The following is a 26,794-nucleotide window of genomic DNA, read 5'->3' as shown; positions in this document are numbered from 1 at the left end:
AGAGGACATTGGAAGTGGGTCTTGCAGGATGGTTCAGCAGGTAGCTGAGGGGCCAGTGTCCGAGCACAGGAGGCCCTGTGTTCTGAGAATGGGGAGTGGTCCGCTGTGACCGGGGTGGGTGTGTAGTGGGATGTGTGCTGCATAGGGAGGTGAAGGGCCCTGTGTAAAGAACTCACCAGCCCGAGGGCTGCCTGGGTTCCATGAATCTGTCGCCATCTGTGAGGTGGGCATCAGAGGGAACAGAGCCCCTGAGAGTGTGTGTAGAGGGCTGGTTTACAGCCCGGTGTGTATCTCTCTAAGATAAGGGCACATGGTTTTCTAAGGGTCTAGGGACAAAAAGGGGTAAAAACAAAAACAGAAAACACTGCTTTTTTAAAATAATTAATTTATTTATTTTGGGCTACTTTGGGTCTTCGTTGCTGCGCACGGGCTTTCTCTAGTTGCGAGTGGGGGCTACTCTTCGTTGTGGTGCTCGTGCTTCTCATTGCGGTGGCTTCTCTTGTTGTAGAGCACGGGCTCTGGGCACGCGAGCTTCAGTAGTTGTGGCACATGGGCTCAGTAGTTGTGGCTCTCAGGCTCTAGAGCGCAGGCTCAGTAGTTGTGGCACACGGGCTTAGTTGCTCCGCGGCATGTGGGATCTTCCCGGACCAGGGCGCGAACCCGTGTCCCCTGCATTGGCAGGTGGATTCTTAACCGCTGCACCACCAGGGAAGCCCCAGAAAACACTGCTTTAGGGAATGTAACCTTCATCTGCTTTAGGTAGGTACATGGTGTGACTAGGATGGTAGTTTGGAAAGATGATCCTGATGAGAAGTTGAAAATGGATGAGCATGGGGAAGTGCCAGGATGGGGAAGTGCCAGGATCTGGAAGGGCCGTGAGGAGCTTCCTGCAAGGGCCCCAGAGAACAATGGGCACGTGCTGGGGCTGTGGTGCAGAAGAGAAGAGACGTGGTGACCAGCTGAGGGATCAGGGTTGCTTTCCAGGTCTCTGGCTCGGTGGCCGTTAACTGAAACATATAATACGGGATAAACCTCACATTTGGAGAACGGGGAAGTGAATGAGTTCAGTGTTGGACCTGTTCTGTTTAAAGCTCAGGAGAGTTCTTCTGGGGTCTGAATTTCTTCAGAGGGATCTGGGCTGGAGATGAGAGGAGGTGAGGTCCTGTGAGTGGACCCCTGGAGAACATCTGTGTCCGAAGGGCGAGGGGAGGTCAGTAAAGAAGGGAAGGTAGCCAGGGACATAGGGGAGTCAGGGGACGGTGTTCCAGAGGACAGCAAGGAGAGGGCTCCACCTTGTCACATACCTCAGAGCAGGTAGAATGAGGGACTGTGAAAGGCCATTGAATTGGGCACGAAGAACACTCACGGAACCACAGTCGGCACAATTCCAGTGGGGCGGCAGTGTGAGAAGCAAGATATACAGTCCTGAGAAGTGACTCAGAAGTCTGTAAAAACTAGTTGGTTTAAAACAAGGACATTTGGGGGCTTCTCTGGTGGCACAGTAGATGAGAGTCCGCCTGCCAATGCAGGGGACGTGGGTTCGTGCCCCGGTCCGGGAAGATCCCACATGCCGCGGAGTGGCTGGGCCCGTGAGCCATGGCCGCTGAGCCTGCGCGTCCGGAGCCTGTGCTCTGCAATGGGAGAGGCCACAACAGTGAGAGGCCCGCGTACCGCAAAAAAACCCCCAAAACCCCCCAAAAAAACAAGGCCGTTTGGGACTTCCCTGGTTGTCCAGTGGTTAGGACTCTGCCTTCCACTGCAGGGCCCCAGGTTCCATCCCTGGTCGGGGAACTAAGGTCCCAGCAAGCTGCATGGCGTGGCCAAATAATAATAATAAATGAATAAAACAAAGAAGTTTGGCGGGAAAGGAAAGGAGACTGGGGGGAAGGAATCTGTGGAGGAGGTGGGATCAAGGGGACAACGTTTTAGGAAGAGATGGACTTAAGTGAACTTTAAGTGCTGTGGGTGTGGAGGGGAAGACTCTGGACAGATGGGGAGTGAAGGGAGGAGGAGGGAAGCATCCAGGAAGTCTGTATCCTGGAGAAAGTGACAGGACACAGAATGTGCTCGAAGAACTGGCCTTGGAAAGTAGTAGGGGGACACCTCTTGCCCTGAGGTGGGAGTGACGTTCATTTGGAGATGAGGGGGAGAAAGTTAAGGGGGTTCAGGCCTGTTGCTTCTGTGTTCCTAATAAAGTAGGAGAGGCCACATACATGTGAGGGGGCGGCCAAGAAGGGTGGAGCAGCTTGTAAAGGAGGAGTAGATATTTTGAACGTTGTAGGGCATGCAGGAGTCAAGCAATCATAAATGAAAAGGTGCTCGCTAACTGGTTAGCCAAGAGAGCCCTCCCTATCCCGTGGGGGTCAAAATGTACAAAACATATAACGCTTGTTTCTGCTGAAAGCTTACTATGTTTAAGGCAGTAAATTAGGTCCTGTCACCTCAGTGGTGGGATTATGTGCTTACGTGATTTTCTTCAGTGGTATTTCTTGGGTGAAGAATTTGAGCATGGAAAATTGTTGATCAGGTGTGGCAGGTCAGGAAGGGAGGGGAAATAACAGTGTTTGTGAGTATATGGGTGTGTCTTAGTCTGTTCGGACTGCTATAGCAAAAATACCATAGACTGGATGGCTTAAACAGCAAATATTTATTTCTCACAGTTCTGGTGGATGGAAATCTAAGATTAAGGTGTCAGCAGTTTCAGTATTTGGTGAGGACCTGATTCCTGCTTCATAGATGGCTGTCTTCTTGCTGTATCCTCACATGGTGGAAGGGATGAGGGATCTCTCTGGGGTCTGTTTTATAATGGCACTAATCCCATTCATGAGGGCTTTATCCTCATGATGTAATCACTCCCCAAAGGCCTCACCTCCTAAAACCATCACATTTGGGGTTAGGATTTCAAAATATGAATTTGGGGGGTGGGGAGAACAAACATTCAGTCCATTGCTGTGACTGGGTCAAACTCGTGGAGCTGGGTTTCTCTACTTGTGGTCCAGAGATGATCTACACCAGAAGCCACGGGGATGCTGGTTAAAAAAACCTGGGTGGCCACAGAGGTCGGTTCAGAGGCTGAGCCACCAGAGCAAGGCCCAGACCACTCTGGGCAGCATCTCCTGTTGCCACTTGGCAGAGATCACAGCTCCGACCAGATGTGCCCGGAGGTGCCACTCCTGGGGTCCTTAATGCCAGAAGCTTCTGCCAGCACTTTTACTGAAAGACAGACAGTTTTGCAGAGTGCCCACGTCCTCATGTTCACTTCTGTTTCAGAGTCACCTTTGGGTGCATCTTGTCATTTGACTACTTCTCTTTGCTGGAGAGGTTGGGAGAGTGGAGAGGTAGCTTCTTCCTCTGGGAGGCAGGACTCAGTGGTGGGCAATTCAAGCCCCTGAAATGTGTTCAGGTAAAGCTGGGTGTCCACAAACATAACCCACGCATGTCTACCGACACAGGGGCTTTGAGAATGGGCCTGGGACTTCCATTCTCAGCAGGCAGGCCCGGTGATTCTTAGCCACTCCACCAAAATTAATCAGCTGCTTTATTAGGAGACCATAGAGACAGGAAAAATGTGGAGACAGCAGAGAGAAGCTGAAGCCAGAACTGACTGGCTTTCAACTCTGAAACTGCCAGTCATTCTAGGTGACAGTGGCGCTCAGGGTGTGAATGTGGAGCTGGGTGTTACATGGAGGATGTCCAGGGAGAGGAGGGCACCTCTCGGTGAAAGTGGCTGCATATTGGAAGGTGGTTCGGCTGAAAGTCGTAAACTTCAAAGGAGGTAAGTTTATGAAAGAAGGAAGTAATTAATTTTTGTGAGGTGTAGGTATAATCTGCAGAGTACCTTCTTATATGCCTCACCCCCAAGATTGTGGACCTCAGAAAGTAAGCACTGAGCACAGTTTGAAAGGAAGAATAGTGTTTCACTTAAGATGAGGAGTGGAGGTGGTATTCTAGAAAAGACATTGAGATACAGTATAGGGAAACTTCTTGGCAACTGAATGGTTCGAGAAAACACATTGGAAAAGGCCGGAGGGGTATGTGATATACCATATTTTCTTGACAAACCACATCATTAATTTCATAATGGCTTCTTGGAAACAAGAAAGAAGCAGTACATTAAATGCATACACTGTAGGGTATGTCCTTAGGTCAGAATGCTAAAACATGGATGACGTGTGTCTCAGAACTGAGGAAATATAGTAAGAGTGGTGGTGGGTTATGACATTAAAGGAGATTGTCATTTTTTCAATAGTCAGGGACTAGAGAACAATTTGGAAGAATGTAATAAAGGGTATGAGGCCTCCAGATGTGGACCAAGGTTCACTGGAGGGATTACAAGGCAAAGCTGGGAGCAGATAACAAAGACTGTTAACTAGAGGTTACAGACAGTCATTCGGAGTAAAGCAGGAGAAAACAGTGAGCCAGGGAGGAAATTGGGTGTTAGAATTGGGTGTGTTGTGGCCAAGATTAGGCGATGAGAACTTGGACTGTCCAGGAGGCTGGGTCATCTACATGTGGGACATTTTTTTTTTTGCGGTACGCGGGCCTCTCACTGTTGTGGCCTCTCCTGTTGCAGAGCACAGGCTCTGGACCCAGCCGCTCTGTGGCACGTGGGATCTTCCCGGACCGGGGCACGGACCCATGTCCCCTGCATCGGCAGGCAGACTCTCAACCACTGCGCCACCAGGGAAGCCCCTGTGGGACATCTTTTGTACGAATGTCTTAAAGGCATATTTTAGCACCTGATGGAGCCAAGGTTTGGAAATGCAGGGAGGAAGGAAGCAGAGGGAGGTGAGACGGGATTTGACATGGCCAGCTCTGCCATTCCTGCTCATCTATTCGTGCATCCATTCGTTCATCCATCCATCCATTTATTCATTCACCCATCCTGTGTCCAGGCATTGCCCTTGATATTGGAGATGTGTGACTAAAAAAAACCACGCTGTTTAGAATACTAGGATTTGGTCACTTCAAGAATAATTGAGTAAGAAGTTGTTTGTTTAGGTAGACGTTATACAATTTCAGAAGTTGAGAAGCCAAAGGAAAGCACTGGACATGGGCAGTTTCTAGTGGTGGCTTCAAAGGCGGCTGTGTGTGACTGAGGGACATGGGCAGTTTCTAGTGGTGGCTTCAAAGGCGGCTGTGTGTGACTGGGGGCAAGATGACTCATGGAACCTTTCAGCCTCTGAGCTGCCCTTGGTCAGCTGCCCAGAGGGTGGGGGAAGGGATGTGCCACCTTATCTTAAAAATCGTTTTCTGACTTTGGAAAAGAATTCACCTGAAGGGATATTTCTAGAGGAAATTCAGGGGTTTCTCTGACAACGTCATCAGGTCTTTGGGCAGTGCACACTGGGAACCCTGAGGGTAAAATACTGACAAGAGCCAGAGTATCCAGAATTAGGCTTTAGATACCAAAAAATACAGGTAGGCCCTAAACTGTGTGAAGTAGTCACTGAAACTTGTTGATTTATGGACAAAACAGCTCTTTGGCTAGAGATGATATGCCTTACATTTTTTTCTTACATTTCAAGTAAAATTTAAATGCAGGTAATTCATATGTATTGAATATTTGCTATTTTAAGAATTATACTTTAATAGAAAAAATAATATCCTAAACCATGTCATGTGATATGTTGTAATCTACACAACCATAAACTTTTGATTTGGGCCTGTGCTGTTCCAAACGGATCCCAGGCCACTCAGGTCCCACTTCCCAAAGCAGGAGCCATCGTTGCACGTCTTGCCAATTCATGCTGAATTGGCATTAGAGTGAACGTGCCGTGTAACCAGTGGTACAACCAAGTTATTCCCTCCCACACAACACAGAAGAGGTTGGCACCTAGGCTTTGTTGCGCAGCCTGAGAGGTAGCTCACCACTGACTGTCTTCTTCCACTTTCCTTCACGGTAAGTGGCAGCCTCTCGTCTCTTAGGTGTCCAGTTTTCCTGCTCTTTCCTTTCTAACCCTGGTCCCACCTTCCAAAGGGTGAAAATCACTATTTACATTGTGTATATTTGTGTGCTGAATGATTGCACTGCTGGGTAAATAGATTTCAGCCAATAGATACGTTTTTTGACCTTTTAATTTCTAACCGGGGGGAGAGAGCGTGTGTCCCCACTGGAAAACCTCAGGTGCGGCACAGAGTGGAGGTGGGGATCTTTCCCTGGAGCTCACTGGGTCCTTCCTCTTCGGTTGCCCTTGAAATCTCAGCAGGTGAAGTAAAGGGGGCTGGCCTGGCTGATTGCTTACTTCTTTGCAAGTAAAGCAGGATGCCTCCTCTCCTGGCTTTAGAGCACTGGAATGCTTCCTTTTTTTTTTTTCTTTTTAAAATTTTTATTTTATATTGGAGTATAGTTGATTTACAATGTTGTGTTAGTTTCAGGTGTACAGCAAAGTGATTCAGTTATAAATATACATATATCCATTATTTTTCAGATTCTTTTCCCATGTATGTTATTATAGAATATTGAGCAGAGTTCCCTGTGCTATACAGTGGGTCCTTGTTGATTTTCTATTTTATATATAGTAGTGTGTAAATGTTAATCCCAAACTTCTCATTTATCCTTCCCCCCACCTTTCCCCTCTGGTAACCATAAGTTTGTTTTCTAAGTCTGTGAATCTGTTCTGTTTTGTAAATAAGTTCATTTGTATCTTTTTTTTTTTTTTTAGATTTCACATATAAGTGATATCATATGATAGTTGTCTTTCTCTGTCTGACTTACTTTACTTAGTATGATAATCTCTAGGTCCATCCATGTTGCTGCAAATGGCATTATTTCATTATTTTTTATGGCTGAGTAGTATTCCATTGTGTATAAATACCACATCTTCTTTATCCATTCCTCTGTCGATGGGCAATAGGATCGTTTCTATGTCTTGGCTGTTGTAAATAGTACTGCAATAAACATTGGGGTGCATAAGTGTCTTTTCTCTGGATACATGCCCGGGAGTAGGATTGCTGGATCATATGATAGCTTTATGTTTAGTTTTTTAAGGAACCTCCATACTGTCCTCCATAATGGTTGTTTACATTCCCACCAACAGTGTGGGAAGGTGAAACACTTTCTTGAGTGAAACCTGGAGGGGACACCTGGTAGGTAAAGGAGATGAGAGTAGCCTTAAGTGGGTGCAGTAGGGAGGAAGGACTTGAGGTCCTGACCACAGGCTCACCTCGAGAGGTTCTTTCCACTGGGGGTAGTTTGGAAACAGTGTCACCACTAGCTCATCTTCCCTGTGCCTCTTCCTGGCCACTCTCTATAATATGCCCCTTTCCCTTCACTTTCTATGCACAGGAAATAAGTATTCTTTCTAATACCATGTGTTGGCTAGCTGGAGCTGGTATATTAAATTAAGAATTTGCAGATTATGACCTGTTTGAATAAAGGGGCATGAGCCCCCCACATGTGGTTGGCAGGTAGCTCCCTCAGCATCTGAGCTCCCGCTTTGGGGAGGTGGAACCCACAGGGTTGTTTTGATGGAAGGTGCAGTTTCAATACACCCACACCAAGGAAGTAGAGTCATAAGCTTTCTTACTTAAGGATCCTGGGAGCTGCGGAGGAGGGTGCAGAGAGCTGGTGGGAAGGGCGGTCTTCCGTCCCAGGAGGTGAGAGCAGGGTACCAAGCCCCTGTTTCTTATAAGGTGCTTGGGGCAGAGGTCACAAAGTTTTCTTGGCCTTAATTCTAAGTGGTTGTTTTAAAAAGTGCCTCTGGAAAAGCAAAGTGGGAACTTCCGGCGGGAATCCTAAACTCAAGCCCTTATCTAAACTTCCAGACACTGGATGTGAGCAGGGTTATCGCACTGTGAAATGCCTAGGCAGAGACTCACAAAAACAAAAGTTGTTTTTCTCATCACAATGGATCCCGTGATGCCTCACCATTAATCTTTAGGGAAAATCATAGGCACTGTCTGGACGGTGGAGATAGTAAAAGCCCCTGGCAGGGTTTTGATCACCCAGCACACGAAACATTTGAGCAAAGCAAAAGTGCCATCAGCGATATCACTAGACAAATGACAATTTGAAATCCTGCCTGTAACCACTCTCCTCCCATTAGTTGGGGTCTAGCCAAGAAGATAAATCAAAGCCCTTGGATAAGGTTAAGATAGGTATTTGATTTAAAACTTAGGTGAGATTGTGGAATACTAGTACCACATCTTGGGCCATCTTTTGTAAATTTGTCTGGGTTTGTCCAGAATTATTAATATACACACAGCAGGTGGTGCCCCTTACAGCACATACACCTCCTTCCTGGGCCAGTGAGTAATCTAGAGCTAAACGCTTACCCAAGCTGTCTGCGCTAAAGAATCACGCTGCTGCTGCTGCGCTGAGGCTGGGCTTTGGTCTAACAGCCCAGAGTGCTCGGCCGGCTTGGCTCCCAGGTTGGGGTTTGCTGTAATGACGTGTTGTTTTATGCTCAGTGCAAGGTCACCTTGAGGCGCCTCAGTCCTGTTGAGGGTAGTAGCAGACCTACTCCCAGTATAATGCGGGTGAATGTGGCAGGCTTTGACATGAGGGGGCAGAGAGCTGAATTGGGGGTGTCTGTTCAGTGATGCGATTGTTCTCAGGGAGACTGAAGTGCCCTGGGGTGAGCAGACAGGACTCCGGGGTGCGGGGAGGTGGAGGGAAGGAGAAATGCGTGGAGAACCACGTGTGTGACGACACCGGGGCCTGGGACCCACAGTGGGCACAGGCTGCGGGATCAGGGAAGCCAGAGGAGTCAGGGTGCCCCCCCGCCACCCGGTGGCAGAGCTGCAAGGCCCAAGATGGTGGGGATTATACTCCTTGGGACCAGGTGTGGGTCCTGTTCCTCCATGTGTGTGGTCAGGGCATCCATACCCATGTCAGGGAAAGGTAGGGTTAAGGGGCCACCACTAAAAGATTTTTAAGAAAGGTTGTTCCAGTAGTGACTTCTGCTATCCTACTTGCTATGCCGTGTAACTTACAGGGCGCCCTTCATTTATGTTTGGAGGGGTTCAGGGAAGCAACGTAATTTGGGCTCCAGTGTCAGTGAGAGCATCCCAGTGGATAATGAGAGAAGTGAACAGGTGATTGTCCCCAAGAGGAGGGACAAGCTCAGGGAACTGCAGGGTCCCTAGGACAGGGGCCTTGGTGGCTGTCACTCTCACAGATCAGGGTGTGGGATCCTGGGTTCTGCTGCTGGGGTGGGAACATTCCGAGAGGTGACGGCATCCTCCTTCGGGATGGGACCACAGTCTCCTGGAGAGCCTGCAGCGCCTGAACACAGGCTTCTAATGTGCGTTCACCTGTCCCGAGATGAAGTCATCAGGGACCCTGATCTCTGGAGCTGCCAGTATGGAGAGCTTGTTGCTCATCTTGTGAGGGAGGCCGAGCTTCTTCCTTCTGTCTCTGTGGGCTCGGAGGCTTGGAGGGGTCTCTTTCTCTGTAAACAGAGCTCGGAACCAGTTCCGAAGACCCCTAAGAGCCAATCAGTGCCCTTCTCCCTCTTCTTTTGAACAAATTTTTCTAAAAAATCTTGCATTTCTATCACGGTATAGTTAGGTGTCTCTGTTCCGCGTTCACACTGGCCATCGTTGGATGTTTTGGTATGATGGATTCTAACAGGGAACGCCTGGGACAGAGGTCGCCTCTTCCCTAACTCCTGTGCTGCCACCTCCCATTCTAGGGGGTCCCAGTCAACTGCTGAGGGTCGGGGTCCACCTCCACCTCCACCGGTGCAACATTAGCAGATGTGTTGGGGCAAGCTCCAGGCCCCGAGAACGTGGCCTTCACGACTTGGCGTGTAGATACGCCACTGTGCTGCGTAACGCCCGAGCCGTGGGGGTCTCACAGGCTTCTAGTAGTTTTTTAACCTCCTCTGGGGACGTGGGAGGAGCCGGTACCAAGCGCTTGGGGCCCCACCTTTAGCAGCATGTGATGCACTCGCCTTGCAGCGTTTTGCCTCCCGGGTGCCACGATGGCCCTGCTAGCGCTGCCTCCTCGGGGGTTAGGCCGGCTCCGCAGGCTCAGCACCCGGTCCTGACCCGCCACAGGGGGCCCAGCAGCCGGCCTGCCCCTCCGGCTCCAGGGCCCTGGGGAGCTCTCCTTGGCTCCCAGTACGTCATAGGCTGCCCCCCAGCCCTGTCCCTGCGTGGGGGAAAGAGGCAGAGCCTGACCGTCCAGGTTAGCTCGCCTTGGCCCAGTGCCCAGACTTGCATATGTGATGGTCGCCAGTCACCTCCACACCTGACCCCGAGTGGGGTCTCCTTTGGAGAATAATGGGAGACAGAGCTGCTTCAGACTGGGCCCTGCTGGCTCGTCTCTGCAGCGGAGTCTGACCTTTTACAGCACCAACAGTTTAGGGTGGGAATTATCAGCAGAGCCTGGCGGCACAGCACACAACAGTGCAGTGCAGCGGCGCTGACCGCCAGCCAGCAGTAGATCCTCCCAGGGAGACCGAGCAGTCTGGAGGGGGAAGGGAGCCACCCGCAGCTCCAAGGCACCCGATGGGCGTACAGACTGCGCCCACGATCCCGTCCTCCTCTTCAACTGTAGTCAGCAGCTGGAGCTGCTGTACTGAATTAAGAACATGCGGATTATGACCTGCCGTGTGAGGGGGCACCAGCCACCCTTACTGGTTGGCACGTAGCTCCCTGGGCATCCGAGCTCCCGCTTTGGGGAAGTGGAGCCCAGCGGGTCATTCTGATGCAAGGTGCAGTTTCAGTACACCCACACAAAGGAAGTAGAGTCTCAGGATTCACTCACGGGTCCCAGAGGGGGCCAGGGCACAGTGAGGCGGGGGAGTGCCGTCCTCCACCCCAGGTCACCAGCCAGCAGGAGATGGAGAGCAGGACAGCAAGCACCTAGGACTTACAGGGTTGCCGGGGTGGAGGTCACTAACTTTTCGCGGGCTTAACTCTGAGTGTTTATTTTAAAAGGTTCCCCGGGAGAAGCAGAGCAGGCACTTAAATGGTGGGAATCCTAAACTCAAGTGCTGCTTCTTTTTTTTTTTTAAATAAATTTATGTATTTATTTATTTATTTTTGACTGCATTGGGTCTTCGTTGCTGCGTGCTGGCTTTCTCTAGTTGTGGCGAGCGGGGGCTGCTCCTCACTGAGGTGCGTGAGACTCTCACTGCAGCAGCCTCTCCCACTGCAGAGCACAGGCTCTAGGCACGCAGGCTTCTATAGCTGTGGCTCACGGGCTCCAGAGCGCAGGCTCAGTAGTTGTGGCACGCGGGCTTCAGTAGTTGTGGCTCACGGGCTCTAGAGCACAGACTCAGTAGTTGCGGCATGCAGGCTTCAGTAGCTGTGGCTCACGGGCTCCAGAGCGCAGGCTCAGTAGTTGTGGCGTGGGCTTCAGTAGTTGCAGCTCACGGGCTCCAGAGTGCAGGCTCAGTAGTTGTGGCGCATAGGCTCAGTAGTTGTGGCTCATGGACTCTAGAGCACAGGCTCAGTAGCTGTGGCACGTGGGCTTAGTTGCTCCGCGGCATGTGGGATCTTCCCGGACCAGGGCTCGAACCTGCGTCCCCTGCGTTGGCAGGCGGACTCCCAACCACTGTGCCACCGGGGAAGTCCCTAAACTCAAGTTCTTATCTAAATATCCAGACCCTGGGTGTGAGCAGGGGTATCACACTGTGAAACGCACAGGCAGCAACTCAGAAATAAGTGGTTGTTTTTTCAGAGAAACAAAAGTTGTTTTTCTCATCACACCACCTCTCCCCCGCCACCTCCACCTCCACTAATTAGTGTTTATTTTTTTTTCTCTCTCTTTCTGATCACACACTTGCTGTTTCCAGCGGTGGCACTGCCTGTCCTGGAGCCGGTCCCCCATCCCTTTATACCCACCCCCAATAGTGATGTTGCTATTACTCCTGGCATGACAGCCTCATGCCACTGGGTCATCTTTGGCCTTCAGCCAGTAAGATATTAAGATTTCAGATCAAAGAGCAATAAGCACATAGAAAAGCTGCTAAGGGTCTCTGAGGAATGTGAATGGGGGGGCCGATGGAGAGGGAGGTGAACTTCGGGTGCCTTGGGCATCAGGGATTGTAAGTGATGGACACCAGAGGCCCTGTCTACTGAAGAGAAAGATATAAGGCCTGCCTCTTAATTTGCTGGCACATGTGTGTTCAAGATGAAAATTAAACTGCAAATGATACTGGAGAAAACTGCTGACAATAATGTTGGTTACAGCTGTTGAAGCTATAAAGCTGGAAAAAGGCAAAAAAATTGGCTTAAAAGTGCATAAGGAATACCAACTTCAGTTCCTTATATGAACGGCTTATTATTTAGCCTAATTACTATCATTTTAGGAATTATACATACCATTAAATGCATCAGATTTATTTGTGTGAATTTTGTCTTATTACAGTGCTAGAGTCTGTTTTGTCAGCTGAGTCATGGTAGTCTGTACTCACATTGACCTATGGATCTTACATTTGATCTATCCTTTCTGTGTAAGTTCCTAGGTTACTCTTTAGGTAAATCTGACCTTTCTAAGATTAGCTACTTTGCATATCTTGTCACACTAAAGGATGGGTATTTGGTTATAAAAGACAGCAAACATTGTCAGGAGAACAGGTAGACATTAGAAGATCACAGATTTTTTCCTAGCTTACTCTGTGGAACCTGGGCATTTACATTTTGAAATACTTCTCTCTAGTATGCCTAAGTGCTTAGTGGAAGCCACTGACAGACGTTCCTTCCTACTTAGGTTGAAGAGGGGATGGGAAGACGAGTGGCTGTGAAACCTTATAGAATATAGAATAGCAGGAAGAGAGGAAAGGAAAGAGGCTCCCTCGAAGAGGAACTGAGTGTTTTACAGTCATCCCTCAGTATCCAAGGGGGATTGATTCAAGGACCCCCAGGGTACCAAAATCTGAGGATGCTCAAGTCCCTTGCAGTCAGCCCTCCATATGTGGCCTCTGCATCCACAGATTTCAACCAACCTTGTGGATATGGAGGGCTGACTGTATGTGTGGAATCACCGCCACTGAGCTCAGAGGACTTGAAATGGGAAACCTCAATAGTTGTTGGTTTGTATTTCATGAGACAAGGAGGTGAAAGAACTTAGTTTTGTTAGTCCTTAGTTCTCTTAATTCTTAGTTGGTTTTGATGGAGGTAATGGAAATGGTTTTCCATCCAAGAGTCATTCCTGTTTCCATGGTATACGTTAGAAAAACTGTTAGTAAAAACATTTCTAGGAATATCATATATTTGTTAATTTGGAGAGTGAGTGCTTAGTAGACCAGGAACATCTTAGAAGTTTATAGTTTTTCAGTTTTGCATGTCAAGGGGATGCATGGTAGGTGCTCAAAATAAATTTGTTGAATTGTGTTTGTGAATTCTCTCTCTGAAGAAATGTCAGTAAAGTAGATGACAGTAATAGTAGCTAAATTTACTGAATGTGTACCTTTGTGCCTGGCATTGTTTCATCTAATGGATACAACCACAGCGGGAGGCAGGTATTACCATCTTTTTTTACAGATAAGGAAACTGAGGCACAGAGAAGTTAGATAATTTCCCCAGTACATAGAAGCTAAGATTCACCTCCCCGTCAAACTTAACTGCTTAATTAACTCTTACGTACTGTGTGTTCATTGTCTCCTGTGTTGATTATGTTGAAATTAAAAAATAGTTTTTAAATACGTGAATAAATTGGAATGATAAGCTACATTGTAATTACATGCAAACATTTCCCAAAGAACATTATAATATTCACCATATTACTCAAAAGCAAAAAGTTTAAGTGCTTTGATTTTCTTTGGCTGATTTACCAAAGATAGTAGGATGACCATATAATTTATCATCCAAGCTAAAACTGAAAGGTGATATTAACAATTATGTGGTGATAACAGGAATAAATGGTACTGTCCCAGCAACTACATTATGCCATCACCCTACTGATTGTTGTTTGTCTGACTTCGTATTAAAACAATTCTTCACATTTTTGACCTTTTAGGGGGATTCCTCAATGTCAATGTAAGTGAAGTCAGTTTTGATGAAATTCATCACCTCTTCTCCAAGGATTTAGATATTGAGCCAGGAGGTCACTGGAGGCCTAAAGACTGTAAACCCAGGTGGAAGGTGAGGTCCATTTTTTCATAAGTAGTGTGACTGTTACTATGCATTTGAGGAAAAGTGTGTTTGATTCAGAAAATATAGTCAAATCCCTTTGTCTTGATAAATTTAAGACATCAAAATGTTTGTGTTTAATGTGTAAGTATTCACAGTCCAAATGTGAGTTAATCGTGTTACCTGTGAAGATGAACGGCACCTGTGCGTATACAGATACATGCTCCTGTGTTCAGTCTCTTGGAGATCCTGGTGATAAGTACCTCGCTTGAGATTGGCTTGGAAAACAGATGATTTTTCCTGTTCTGTTTGGAAGAGAGGCTGTGATTTCTTTGCTTCCCGCTGCTGTCCCTAGTGGTTACTGACACCTACAGGCATAGCCCCACCAAGGCCTGGAAACAGTGGTTTCCAGTTGGGCTCAGCATTGGGGTTCCTGAGTCCCAGCATTCTAAAAACGCTGCTCGGTGGTCACTGCAGGACACAAAAAGAAGAACTTCGGGCTCTTCTTTGCCTCTGTTTCAGAAGGCAGAGCACGGGCTTTTAATCTTTTTGATATATCAGAGTGGGCCTGCCCCTGCTGCTTAAAAAAAATTGAAAACCATGGTTTAAATCAGAGTTGTTCTCAGTACTGTGAAATTGGTTAATAAGTGCGTGTTCATGTAATGTTATGTTTGAATAGGAAACAGCATTTATGTAATTCAAGTGAAAACTACATATGATTAAATCAGATATTACATCCTGAAGGATTGTGCTTACAGCCTGAATCTGGAAACAGTTTTCAGTTCTTCTTTTAAATATCAGTATTTTGCGAAAATGTTTGTCTTTTGGTACCAAAAAAGTCACTCCTGGGAAGGAGAATTGTATGCTGTTAAGCTTATGATAAAAGCCCTCTGACTTGAATGGCCTTGAACTCTTTGTGTTTGGGGAGGTTGGGGGGATGTGTATTATTTACGTCTGCATCCCTAACGTAGAGCTTATCCTCTCTTGTATAAAAGGGAAGCGCTAAACCCAGGTTTGTTGAGTTGAGTTTATGAGACAGATACATGTCTTGTTACAAATTATTAATTAAATGTTTGGGTTATTTTCCCTCAAACAAGTTGTAAAGCTGCTGAAATGGATTCCAGTACAGATTTTGGCAACACATTCTATATTGCAGTTGTTTTATACTATTTCCCAGATCAGATTCGGATAATAAATGAATGTTTTCCTATTTCATGATTGAGTTTCCTCACATTTGTATATAAAATATGGCCCAATTTACATAATGTTACTTTAAAAAATGTCCTGGGCAAAATAAATTCTTTTTCTTACTTGGGTGATGAGTATGTACGTTGAACGCTAACAGAAGAAAAAGCATACTCAATTAATCACAAGGGCTGTGGGGTAGAATGGAGGTTGGTTCTCAGATGTATATTAATACACGTGATGTATACCTCTCGCGTGTGCACTGTGTGGTATAGCAGTAGGATAAGTTGGGATCAGGAAAATTAAGTCTTCTTGTCCTTTCTCCAGTGGTCTATATAAGATGTTGGATTTTAAATTTTAGCGTTTGTTTTCGTCTCATTTTCTAGGGGAGAGGTATATCACACATAAGTAGTTTCTACTTACAGATTTTAGTAGACTGTAAACTCCAGTGAATCAGTAGGTAACAGTATTGAAAGTGAAGCTTCAGGAGCCAGCTAATTCAGGGATCTAAAAATTGGCTTATTTTATTTAGGAACTATATGGTACTGTTGCTCTTATTTCAGTTATGCACAAACCCTTCTCAGAATATAGTCTCTAGTTCTGAGCTACGCAGCTCAAGGTATGAGAGGGAGTTTGGAGATCTTTCAGAGGTGACCTATACCTGCTATACTTAATCAAATAATTTTCCCCCCACCTCACCCCTGCCATCTGTTTACATTCTAATAATGCTCCATTCTAATCTTGGAACTGAGTTGAGAGAGAAGGAAACAAGAAGTAACTAGATTTATATGAAACATCTGCTATCAACTTGATTCTTAATATTTGAGGATCTTTTTCTTTTTAAAAAAATACCAGCTAAGTTCATCAAAGACCAATTAAATGGAATTAATCTTCTAAAATTAGTGATCCCACCAATTCCTAGGTATTTTGAACATCGCAGGTCGCAGTGGAAGATTGAGCACAGGTCGGGTGCCTTGTAGAGGCAAGATTATTTTTAAAAGGGAGGTTGGCAGAGGAGCAAGGTGATGCTTTTCAGGTCATTAAAGTGAAGTGTTTACCTGAGATGTTGCCTATGTTCCATTCAGGGTTCAGGTGGAGGCCTGAACCACTTTGGTCTAAAACCTAAGGCTTTAAAGAATCAGGCAACTGCTTGATGGAGTTATCTGCTCGGAGGCCTGGAGTTCTGTTTCTAGTCCAGGGTTCCTCAAAGATGGGTCTTAGCCACGTGTTTCAGAGCAACCTGGGGTGTTTGGTAAAAAAGAAGATTCTTGAACTCAGTCCTTAGACATTCTGATTCTGTTGGTGGAAAGGGACGTGAACCTGCAATTTTTATCGCGTGCCTCCTGTTTAAGAAGCTCCTGTACGTGCTGGCAGTGAAGGGGAGGGGAGGAGGGACCTGAAACACTGCAGGAGAATGAAGGCTTGGCAGCTTCTACTCTATTCTGTCTTAGTCAGTGGCAGACAGCTAGTGCACCCTTAAAGGTAGGCAGGTCTGAAGCCATGTCATTTAGGGACATCATAGTGGTAGTGTGCTTGAAGTTTGAAACTAGGACAAAGTCTTGGTGGGGAAAATTTATGTAGTCAACATTTTTCTTGCTAATCTCTTCATGGTGAGTGTAGGAGAAAATGAGCAAGGATGAAAAATAGGTGCATAAATTCTGTAAGATTAGTGGTTTTAAAGTGGGAGCAAAGTGCGTGTGGATAATTTTGCTTGAACAAGAGGTGCTGAGGAGAGATTCATGAAGATGACTCTTGTTTTTCCGAAGGTAATGACCAGATGTTTAGTTCTATCTCCAGTGGAGATGCTTCAACAGGAGAGTGGCTCCAACAGCAAATTAGGGCACATGTAAGAAAGAATGTCCTGAAACAAAGGCTATTAAATCTTGAGATAAATTACCACAGAATACCGAGATCTTCTCTTCCTAGACAATAAATTGTAAACTGTTGACAGTGACATTCCACAGCCAAAGGAAGGGACGTGCCAAATGAATTTTTAGATGCTATTTAGCTTTGTTTTAATAAAAACTTTACTTTAGACATATTCAAAACCTTTGATAACTGTCTCATTAATATGTGGACATGCATTTGTTGTAAAAACGACAGTTTAGCTTCTTTGAACTTGCCATGACACTGGTCATTTTCTTTCTCTTATAATACTCTGTTTCCATATAATATTAAAGAAAAATCAAGTCAATATTTTAAATGTTTTATTGAAGAAATTACTATATTAGGGGCCATGACAACCTTTGTTTATTCTTATATGTTCAACTGATTACTCAGCCTCATTGTATTTAATTAATATGGGCTGTCTTTAATATGGACTCTGCAGCTTTTTAATAGCTTCTTTCCTTAAATATCTATAATGTGTCTTAACTGCTTTTATAGCCCATTTACATCATAGGCAGCCAACTTGTGGCCAAATTCAAAACCAAGAAGGGCGCGCTTGACTCTAATTTTGCTAGAAGTTATCGCACTGATATATTTCAGATAAGGTCAGTGGCAGGGATTTGTACTTGCCATCTAACTCCTTTTTCTCCTTACACTTTCATAGCAGTTTCCTATCCTAAGAGTAAACTTAGGGGTTCCTGAACTGCTTTGGGAGTTGTATAGATTTGGGAATTCAGTGGAGGTGCCAACAGTGGATACTGAGGCCTGTCAGCAAGTCTCCTCAGTCAGAAGGGAGTGCTCAGCACCAACCGTGGCCGTTGTGTGGGGTACAGGAGGGACTCTTAGATGTGGGTTCCGTATTGTTCTGTAGCCTCGTGGTCCTCAGGCTCATAAGCCAAGAGCCACCTTATGGAGCACACCAAAGAAGAATGGGACCCAGAGTGGGGCTGGCAGAGGCACCAGAGCCTCTTTGGTTCCTACCACTTACCAAATGTGAATCAACGTAGACATGAAAATATCAGCCTCAGAACAGCCATTGTCTCTTTCTCTTTTCCACTATCTCATCATCATTAAGGGAAAATTAGTGGTGGAGTTTTTAGTTTAGACGTCTTCAGTTTTATGAAACCAGGTATTGTTCTCTTTTAAAATAAAACTATTTTAATAATTTAAAATTTTCCCTCATGAATGATCTTGGTAATGTAAAATACACAGGTAAATGTTACTATTTTCTACTGACTACATCTAATGTCATGTCCTGATTTTACAAGTAGGATCAGATCCTAAACCTATGCATTGTCAATTATTTGCATTTATTCATTCATCAGTAAAATTTATTTGGTATAGTTGAAATTTTAATAAGTCCTGTGTTTAATGTTGTTACATAATTTTCTGTTTAACCAGTTTATTAGGCTGTATTTAAAAATCCAAAATATAGAATGACACATAGACATTGTTATTAGACATATTTTGATTCTTATGTTCTTTGAAAATCTATATGATTTTGGAATTTATAATTTTTTTGGCATTTTTTAATTGAACTATAGTTGATTTACAACACTATGTTAGTTTCAGGTATACAGCAAAGTGATTCATTCAGGTGTACAGCAAAGTGAATATATATTCCTTTTCAGATTCTTTTCCATTATAGGTTATTAAAAGATACTGAATATAGTTCCCTACGCTATACAGTAAATCCTTGTTGCTTGTCTATTTTATATATAGTAGTATGAATCTGTTAATCCCATACTCCTAATTTATCCCTCTCCTCCCCTTTCCCCTTTGGTAACCATAAGTTTCTTTTCTACATCTGTGAGCCTGTTTCTATTTTGTATATAGATTCATTTGTATCATTTTTAGATTCCACATATAAGTAATATCATATAATATCTGTTTTTGTCTGTCTGATTTACTTCACTTAGTATGATAATCTCTAGGTCCATCCATGTTGCTGCAAATGGCAAATATTTCATTCTTTTCTATGGCTAATATTCAATTGTGTATATATGCCACATCTTCTTTAGCCATTCATCTGTTGACGGACACTTAGGTTGCTTCCATGTCTTGGTTATTGTAAATAGTGCTGCTATGAACATTGGGGTGCATGTATCTTTTTGAATTAGAGTTTTCATCTTTTCCAGATATATGCCCCGGAATGGGATTGCAGGATCATGTGGTAGCTCTATTTTTAGTGTTTTAAGGAACCTCCATACTGTTTTCCATAGTGGCTGCACCAATTTCCATTCTCACCAACAAGTGTAGGAGGGGTCCCTTTTCTCCATACCCTCTCAAGCATTTGTTATTTTTAAACTTTTTGATCATGGCTCTTCTGACTGGTGTGAGGTGATACCTCAATTGTAGTTTTGATTTGCATTTCTCTAATAATTAGCGATGTTGAGTATCTTTTTATGTGCCTGTTGGCCATCTGTATGTCTTCTTTAGAGAAATGCCTATTTAGGTCTTCTGATTTTAGAATTTATAATCTGTAGAAAACTTATTTGTTCTAATTTCAGTTTTTAGAAAATTCACAATTATAATAAGGCTAGCTTAGCTCAGAAATTGCTAAGAAAAGCCATGGTTAGAAAACATTTTAGCTTTTTCAAGGGCAAAATCTGAATTGTAGGGTCACTTGACTTGTATGATGAAGTTTGGATCCAGGAAAGAGGACTTGAGTAAGTGATGATTGATCATCATTCATTTATTCCCATATTATAGTAGCACACTTTGTAAACAGTGATTTTTAGTCTTGATTTTGAGAGTCTCGATCATTTTTTTTCTTATTAGAAGAAGGATTGATCTACTGAGAAACCATTTTAATTCCCGTTAATTTTTTTTTTTGATTACATAAGATACACATTTCTTTGGTTTATTTAAGGGATGAATTTCTCTGATGCTTGTGCTTGTTTACCTTATCTTTTTTGTTGAGCTTAACATTTTAACATAATTTTATTATCAATTTTAAACTGAATATTATCCTACCACTGAAATAAACATGCAGTGTATCAAAAATTTAATTGTGCATTTTGATTAGATGAAAAGTATTATATTAATATAATTATCAAACTTCATTTATATTCCATGATATATCTGTTATATTTTTCAAAAATATCTCTAGACTAGGTAAGCCATGTTAGATACTAGATATTCAGGTGGAATCTCTTTTAAATTCAATTTAAAACCCATAAACTTATTATTTATGATCTACTTTAAAACCTAGAAATCAGTCTCGACACATCCCTCTCCCTCCCTCCTTATATCCATTCTAGGAACAAATCCTATTCATTTACCTCTTCAATGTTTCAAAAATTTATGTACTTCTCTTCTTGTCCTCCACCCGGCCTCTGTTCAATCTACCATTACCTCTTGTCTTGACTTTGCATTAATCTCTAACCAGCTCCCTGAGCCCACTTGTGGTTTTCTCCAATCTGCTTTACACTGCTCTTCATAGTAGTGTTTGCCATCACCAAAGCTGATTTTATCACTCTTTTAAAATCTTGCCACGACTTTCATGGTTTTCATAGGATAAGGACCACAATCCCTAGAACGGCCTTCAGAGCCCATTTATACCTCTCCAGGTTCACAAGAGCTTAAATGGCACAAAGGCAAGGGCCTTGTCTGTTTTTGCCCATTGTTGGATCTCTGGTGAGAAAATTCATGAGTAAGAGAATCTCAAGGGTCAGTTTTTATCTTTTACCTCTAGGGCTTGCTGCTGTATTTATTTACATATGTGACTCTTTTGTTTTAAAGGTGGCAGTTCTCATTCCTTTCCGTAATCGCCATGAACATCTTCCAATTTTTTTCTTGCATCTGATTCCAATGCTCCAAAAGCAGCGGCTGGAATTTGCCTTTTATGTCATTGAACAGGTGAGAATATTTTTCAAAATGGTAACTAGGTATACTAGAACGTAGTAAACTCTTAGATACTGTGTGATTAAAAGTGTGTAGTTTAAGGTTAATCCTTGGTTTTATATTTGGGTAAAATTCCATTTTGGATTGAGCCTGTTAATTGTGTATACCACATTTTGTTAATCCTTTTATCAGTTGGTGTGTTCCTATCATTTTAAATCATCTAATGTCTTACCTATTAAAGTGAAATATATGTGTAGTTATTCATATTATCAGCTATTTTTTTCTCTGTAAATACTTTAATAGCAGTATTCCGTATGTACAGTTTCTTTCAGACTTATTTAAACCCTTTGGAGATATTTTCTGTACTTCTATGTTTTTCTACTTCTGTCATCACCTGCTTTTGTACTTAAGGTGTCATCTTGGATTTCTTCCTTGGTCTCTCCCCAGCCCCACTTCCCAAACACTAGGGTCCTTGCTGAATTTTGTCACTGATTGCTATATAGTATTTCTAAAGTGCATTTTGTTCATGTTTAGAATACATTGTAATTTGGATACTTTCGGTTTTGACATTGATGACCTCATTTTATCCTGATCGGTCCTTCTTTTTACTAAATCTGACTAAAAATGTATTTCTTTATTTATCAATAGACAGAAAGTGACCTAGCTTATATTAGATGCCTCTGGGATGTTTTTGTTTGTTTTTGAAATATTAGAAAATATTCAGATTCTCTTCCTAAGATTGTTACAGTTAGTGTGTTTTCCCACGTCCTTTGTGGCTGATTCTACCTTTTATTTATTTATTTATTTTTTAAATTTTATTTTCTCACTCTTAGCTTTTTTACCTCTATTTTTCCCCCTGGAAGTACTGGGTATTTAATGTAACTTATAGTTCTTTGTGTGTAAATCACCCTTTTAAGGTCTGTTTCCTGTTCATATAATGATGTATATAGGGTATACGTGCTTTTTAATGCAATCACCTGTATTATGAAAATTAACTTTTTTTAACCTGATAGTAAATAAAAAATTTTAGCTACTTTCATGATAGCCATAGTTATAAACTTCTAGATCTGTTTTACCAACTGTTAGTTTCCTTTTTGAAACTTCAGTCTTCATAATGTGTTGGGGGATGAGATATCTGCCTCTGTGTTTTTAAAGGCATTTTCTCCTGCGAGTCCACACCATTGAATTATTTTGTGTATGTGATGAAGAAGTCTGCAGAGCAGCTAAGGTCCATATTTTATAAACGTCTTAAGTCTGATTCTTAGCCTTGATCAATATTAATTCAGGCCTGTATGTTTGATAGTGTGTTGTGGTTTTGAGCTAGAAACATCTTTACCACATATGAAATAGAAGAGTCATTTTCCTGCTGGACTGGTGCCAGAAGGGCTAAGCCTTTGACGAGCAGCTCAGAACTCACAGTTAAATATAGAAGGGGGTACAACATATTTCCCTCTTTTCCTTTCCAGACTCCTAAAATGAGCAGTGGCTGGGTTTGGGCTACATTGGGTTTAGAAGTCAGATTATTTGCTGTTGAAGTGGACGTACATTGTGAGCAACGGAGAATGGTCAACCAGGACGCAGGGTTTTTGTCGTGAAGGAGGGTGTTGCCGTTTTCTGAGCTGTGGCACACAGAGCGCTGGCGAGGAGGGTTGGGGCTTCTGTTTCTGTTTCAGTTTGGCTTAGGGATTTGCTCGTGTACATGCGTGTGCGTGTGTGGTGTGTGTGCAGCCAAGAGTGCTGTGCCACAACCTCACGTATGTGGAGGTTCCCCTCAGCTTTTTAGTGCCTTGCTCTCAACCGTGAATGGGGGGTGAAGGGTTCCCACAAAAGAAGACAAAACCAATCCAAGAAAAGGGATTATAGAAAATATAGACAGTGGAGGGGACAGAGAACATTTTTTTAAAAAATGAAATGAACAGTAATAAAAACTCATCATCACTGTCCACAGAGAGTGAAGGAAAGATAATGCATCTGTGAAATGAAAACACCACAAAGAACAATCAGAATAAGAAAGTTATCATAAAAGAAAATGTGATAAGTAAAACAAAACTTTCAGTAGAATGGCTGGAAGATAAACTTAAGAAGATAACTCTTTAAACTAGAACCAAAGCAGGAGAAATTAAGAATATCAATGCCTCACAGGGGTAATCACCTCCAAGGTGGTCCCCAAGGATCCTTGCCTCCTTGTATGGTCTCCTGCCACAATGAATAAGGGCTGACTTGTGTGGACAACCACACTGCAGAGTGACAGTGTGTGATTTTTGAAGCTAGGTCATAAAAGACATTGCCGCTTCTGCTTTGGTCTGTTGGATCACTTGCTCTTGGGGAAGCCAGCTGCCATGTCATGAGGACACTCAAGCAACCCTGTGGAGAAGAACTGACTTGCCAGCGTCATCTTGCTGGCTGTGTGACTGAATCCTCTTGGAAGTGGATCTGCCAGCTGATGCCCAGACATCATGGAGCAGTGATCAGGGATCTTTGCCATGCTGTCAGAATTTCCTATCACAGGTGCTTTGAGCATAATAAATGACTATGGTTTTATTAGCCACTAGTTTTGCTGTGATTTGTTACACATCAGTAGATAACAAATACACTTACTCATCAGAGTTCTGAAAAAATATAGCAGGAAAAAAACGGGGTTGGGGTGGAGTAAAATGACCAAAGAAATAAGAATATTTTCCAGAAGCAAAAACATGAGTCTTCAGATTAAAGGGGTCCACATGTACACATGAATAAAATATAGAGCTTTAAAGCATATTATTTTGAAACTTTAGACTGCAAATTAAAAAGGGAAGGTATCAAAAAGGTTCTGTAGGAAAAATTACCAGTGATTATGTATCAGAATCATATGAACCTACTCAACAGTGCTGATACCTAGAAGATTGTGGAGCCACATGCCTTTAAAATTCTACGGGAAAGTAATTCTTACATAGAATTTTTTACCCAGTCAGAATGTCAATCAAGTGTGAGGGTAGATTGATGGCATTTTCAGTCATTCATTGGCTAAAAATATATATATATATATATGTATAATATCTATGTGTGTGTGTATATATATAGATATATAGATATTTCTTTTTTCTCCCGTGGATCCTGAGATAGGAAGCTGCTGAAGGATGTTCCTCAGCAAATTGAGAGAGCCAAGTAAAGGACACCGATGATGTAGGGAATGAAAGAGGAGGCCCAGGATGATAGTTGCACATGGTCAGACGAGTCAAGACTGGAGCAAGATGCGAGGGCAGTGGCAGCTGGAGTTGGGCTTGGGGGGTGGTTGGAGGAGGAATCGATAAATGGTTTGATGTGTTTCAATGATTGCATCAATTATTAAAAAATACAGGGCATGCCTGCTGGGGCTTTTGTACAAAGTTATACTTATAATAGAAAAGTAAGAAAACAGAAGACACTTATGAATCTCAGTTTGAGAAAGAAAACAGAATCATAATTTACTCAACACTCATATATATACAGTGATAATAATGCAAATACCATTGACTTAACAAAAAATTATGACATAACTCTGTTGGGAGAATGGATGGGGGGCAGTGAATGGGGGGGTATAAATCCTCAATGACCATGGTAAGAAATCAATAGTGTCTAAAAAGTTAATGAGGCAAGGAGATATCAAAACTCTCATTACCTTGAAATGAGGAGATAAGTACCAGAATAAATTACTAGAGGTGTGTAAATGTATTGCTTTTGGAAGATGAAGGTGGGTTAGACATAAAACTTCTTATTTTTATTATAAGCCATTAAGTGTTATGTCCACATTTAATGAAAACAGTTTTTTAAATCTTAAAGGAAAGTCATTTGTTCAAACTGATGATGTACCAGTAATAATATTATAATTTAACTGCCTTTCCTTTTTATTCTCTCCATTTCATTGGTGAGGAAAAGCTGTAAAAAGTAAAGTGATTTCTATTACCTCAAGTTAGTGCAGGACCCAGGACTAAAAATTAGTTATTTTTCCCTTTTGAGGGAGCACTCTGGTGATGACTGCATTGTGCCTCTCATTCACTTCTTTCATAATCCTTTTTTGTTTTATGTTTTGGAAATGATTTTGAGAAATATTGCCAAGGCATAGGTAAATTGCTCTTTAATTTTCTTTAGCTGTAGCATGAAACCTTTTATTGCCAATGCACCTTAATATAATTTTCCTCATAAGTAAAGGGAAGTGGTCATTATATAGGAAGTTGGGTTCTGTGTAATACGTTCCCACTTTTTTTGTCCCTTCAAATGCTCTTGGTCTTTATCATAAACAAGAATAATAAAAATAGAAACTGTTGTCTGGACACTTTATTTTCCCTAGGAATAAAGGAAAATGGTTATAATAAAGGAAATTGGGTTTTGTATAATATGTTCCAATTGTTTTTGTCTCTGAAAATGCCTTTGTCTCTATTATAAGCATTAGTAATACAAAGTTAGCCCTCCCTGGCCTTGTTATATAAGAGAAGGGTTACTGCTTCTTGAATTACTTTGTTTCCTGCTTCTTTTAGTCTGGACACCATATGGAAAGCTTTACTAAAAAATACAACCTATATTATTTTTAGTGGCTTTATTTTTTTTCCTGGTCATAAATAATCTATATCCTGATACATTTGAAGTAAAACAGAAACATGAATTATATCATTATATAAATTTGATGATCTACCAGTGGCCCTGATAATAACAGTGTTTTCTTGTGTGTTACCAAAGTATAAAATTATGTAATAATTTAAATAGTATATTTGAAAATGCTGAAACATGTTTATTATTTTATCAATTTGGTTTATATGTATTTATTGTTAGTATTTGACCATGATTCAACAAGTTATAAAGGTATAGAAAAAAGTCATGGCAAAGCCTGAGTATATTTCTGTTTTTGTCTTTGTGAAGACTGGCACACAGCCTTTTAACCGTGCAATGCTCTTCAATGTGGGCTTCAAAGAGGCCATGAAAGACAGTGTCTGGGACTGTGTAATCTTCCACGATGTGGATCATCTACCTGAAAATGACCGAAACTATTACGGATGTGGAGAAATGCCACGTCACTTTGCAGCCAAGCTGGATAAATACATGTATATGTAAGTAATGTACACTCTTCTTTTGCAGCACACCTGCAAAATCATATCATTGAAATGGTAGCAGCGTTATGTGCCTGGATCTGAGAGGGCTCAAGAGCCTAGAGAGTATCTTTAACTCCAGCCCATCCTCCCGGGGAGCCGGGATGTAGGGTCGCTTGTGGTACATCCAGTCACTTCCTCACACACAGGTTTCAGCTTGGGGTGGTGGGAAATAGAGCCTGGTTTCTACGGTCAAGGAAATGTGGACCTAACTTCTGATTTTCACGCTTAGCAGTTAGAGGGCTTGGATTTGCATCTTAGGACTTGGATCTCTGAACACTGGTTTCCTTGTTCAGGGAGTACTAGAGCCCATCCATGGGTTCTGCGAGATCCCAGGCGCTGGGCTGCCGCAGGTAGGAACACAGCACAGGTTGGCTCCCCTCTCTTCCCCTCCCCCAGGGTTGTTCCCGTGCAGTGAAGGCCCGCTCTTCTGCAGTATATTTTCTTCTTCCTAAGCTGTGGATTCTTGACCTGCCTTTGATAATAAGAAACATTTTTTCGTTCTCTGACTGGAGATGCCTTGAAATGATACTGTCATTGGAGCTGTGACAGTGACTTAAATTGACATTAAAGGTCTAATTTGGGAAAGGGATCACAGTTTTCATTGACTCATGGAAGTGGAGAGGAGGGAAAATAGCCTGGAGCAGGGGAGGTGTTGCCTTCATCACTGTTTTGCCTGCTGCCTCACCTGTTGAGTTAGAGAAGCAAAAAGCCTCAGTGATGAGACCAGGTGAATTAGCGCTGAAACA

General features: G+C 43.0%; 1 protein-coding gene across 1 annotated transcript in view; it reads left to right on the top strand.

The window, feature by feature from the left end:
* The window catches only part of B4GALT6 (beta-1,4-galactosyltransferase 6), a 63,378-nt gene that overhangs the window by 29,611 nt on the left and 6,973 nt on the right, over positions 1-26,794 (top strand). The window contains exons 4-6 of the mRNA XM_082641316.1: positions 13,916-14,040; positions 20,845-20,961; positions 25,819-26,006. Coding sequence (XP_082497442.1) covers positions 13,916-14,040; positions 20,845-20,961; positions 25,819-26,006 — 430 coding nt within the window. The remainder of the gene's footprint in view (positions 1-13,915; positions 14,041-20,844; positions 20,962-25,818; positions 26,007-26,794) is intronic.

This window comes from Mesoplodon mirus, assembly GCF_964341445.2.
Source record: "Mesoplodon mirus genome assembly, chromosome: 13".
In the NCBI taxonomy this organism is placed as follows: Eukaryota; Metazoa; Chordata; class Mammalia; order Artiodactyla; family Ziphiidae; genus Mesoplodon; species Mesoplodon mirus.
This window is presented reverse-complemented; position numbering and strand designations above follow the sequence as displayed.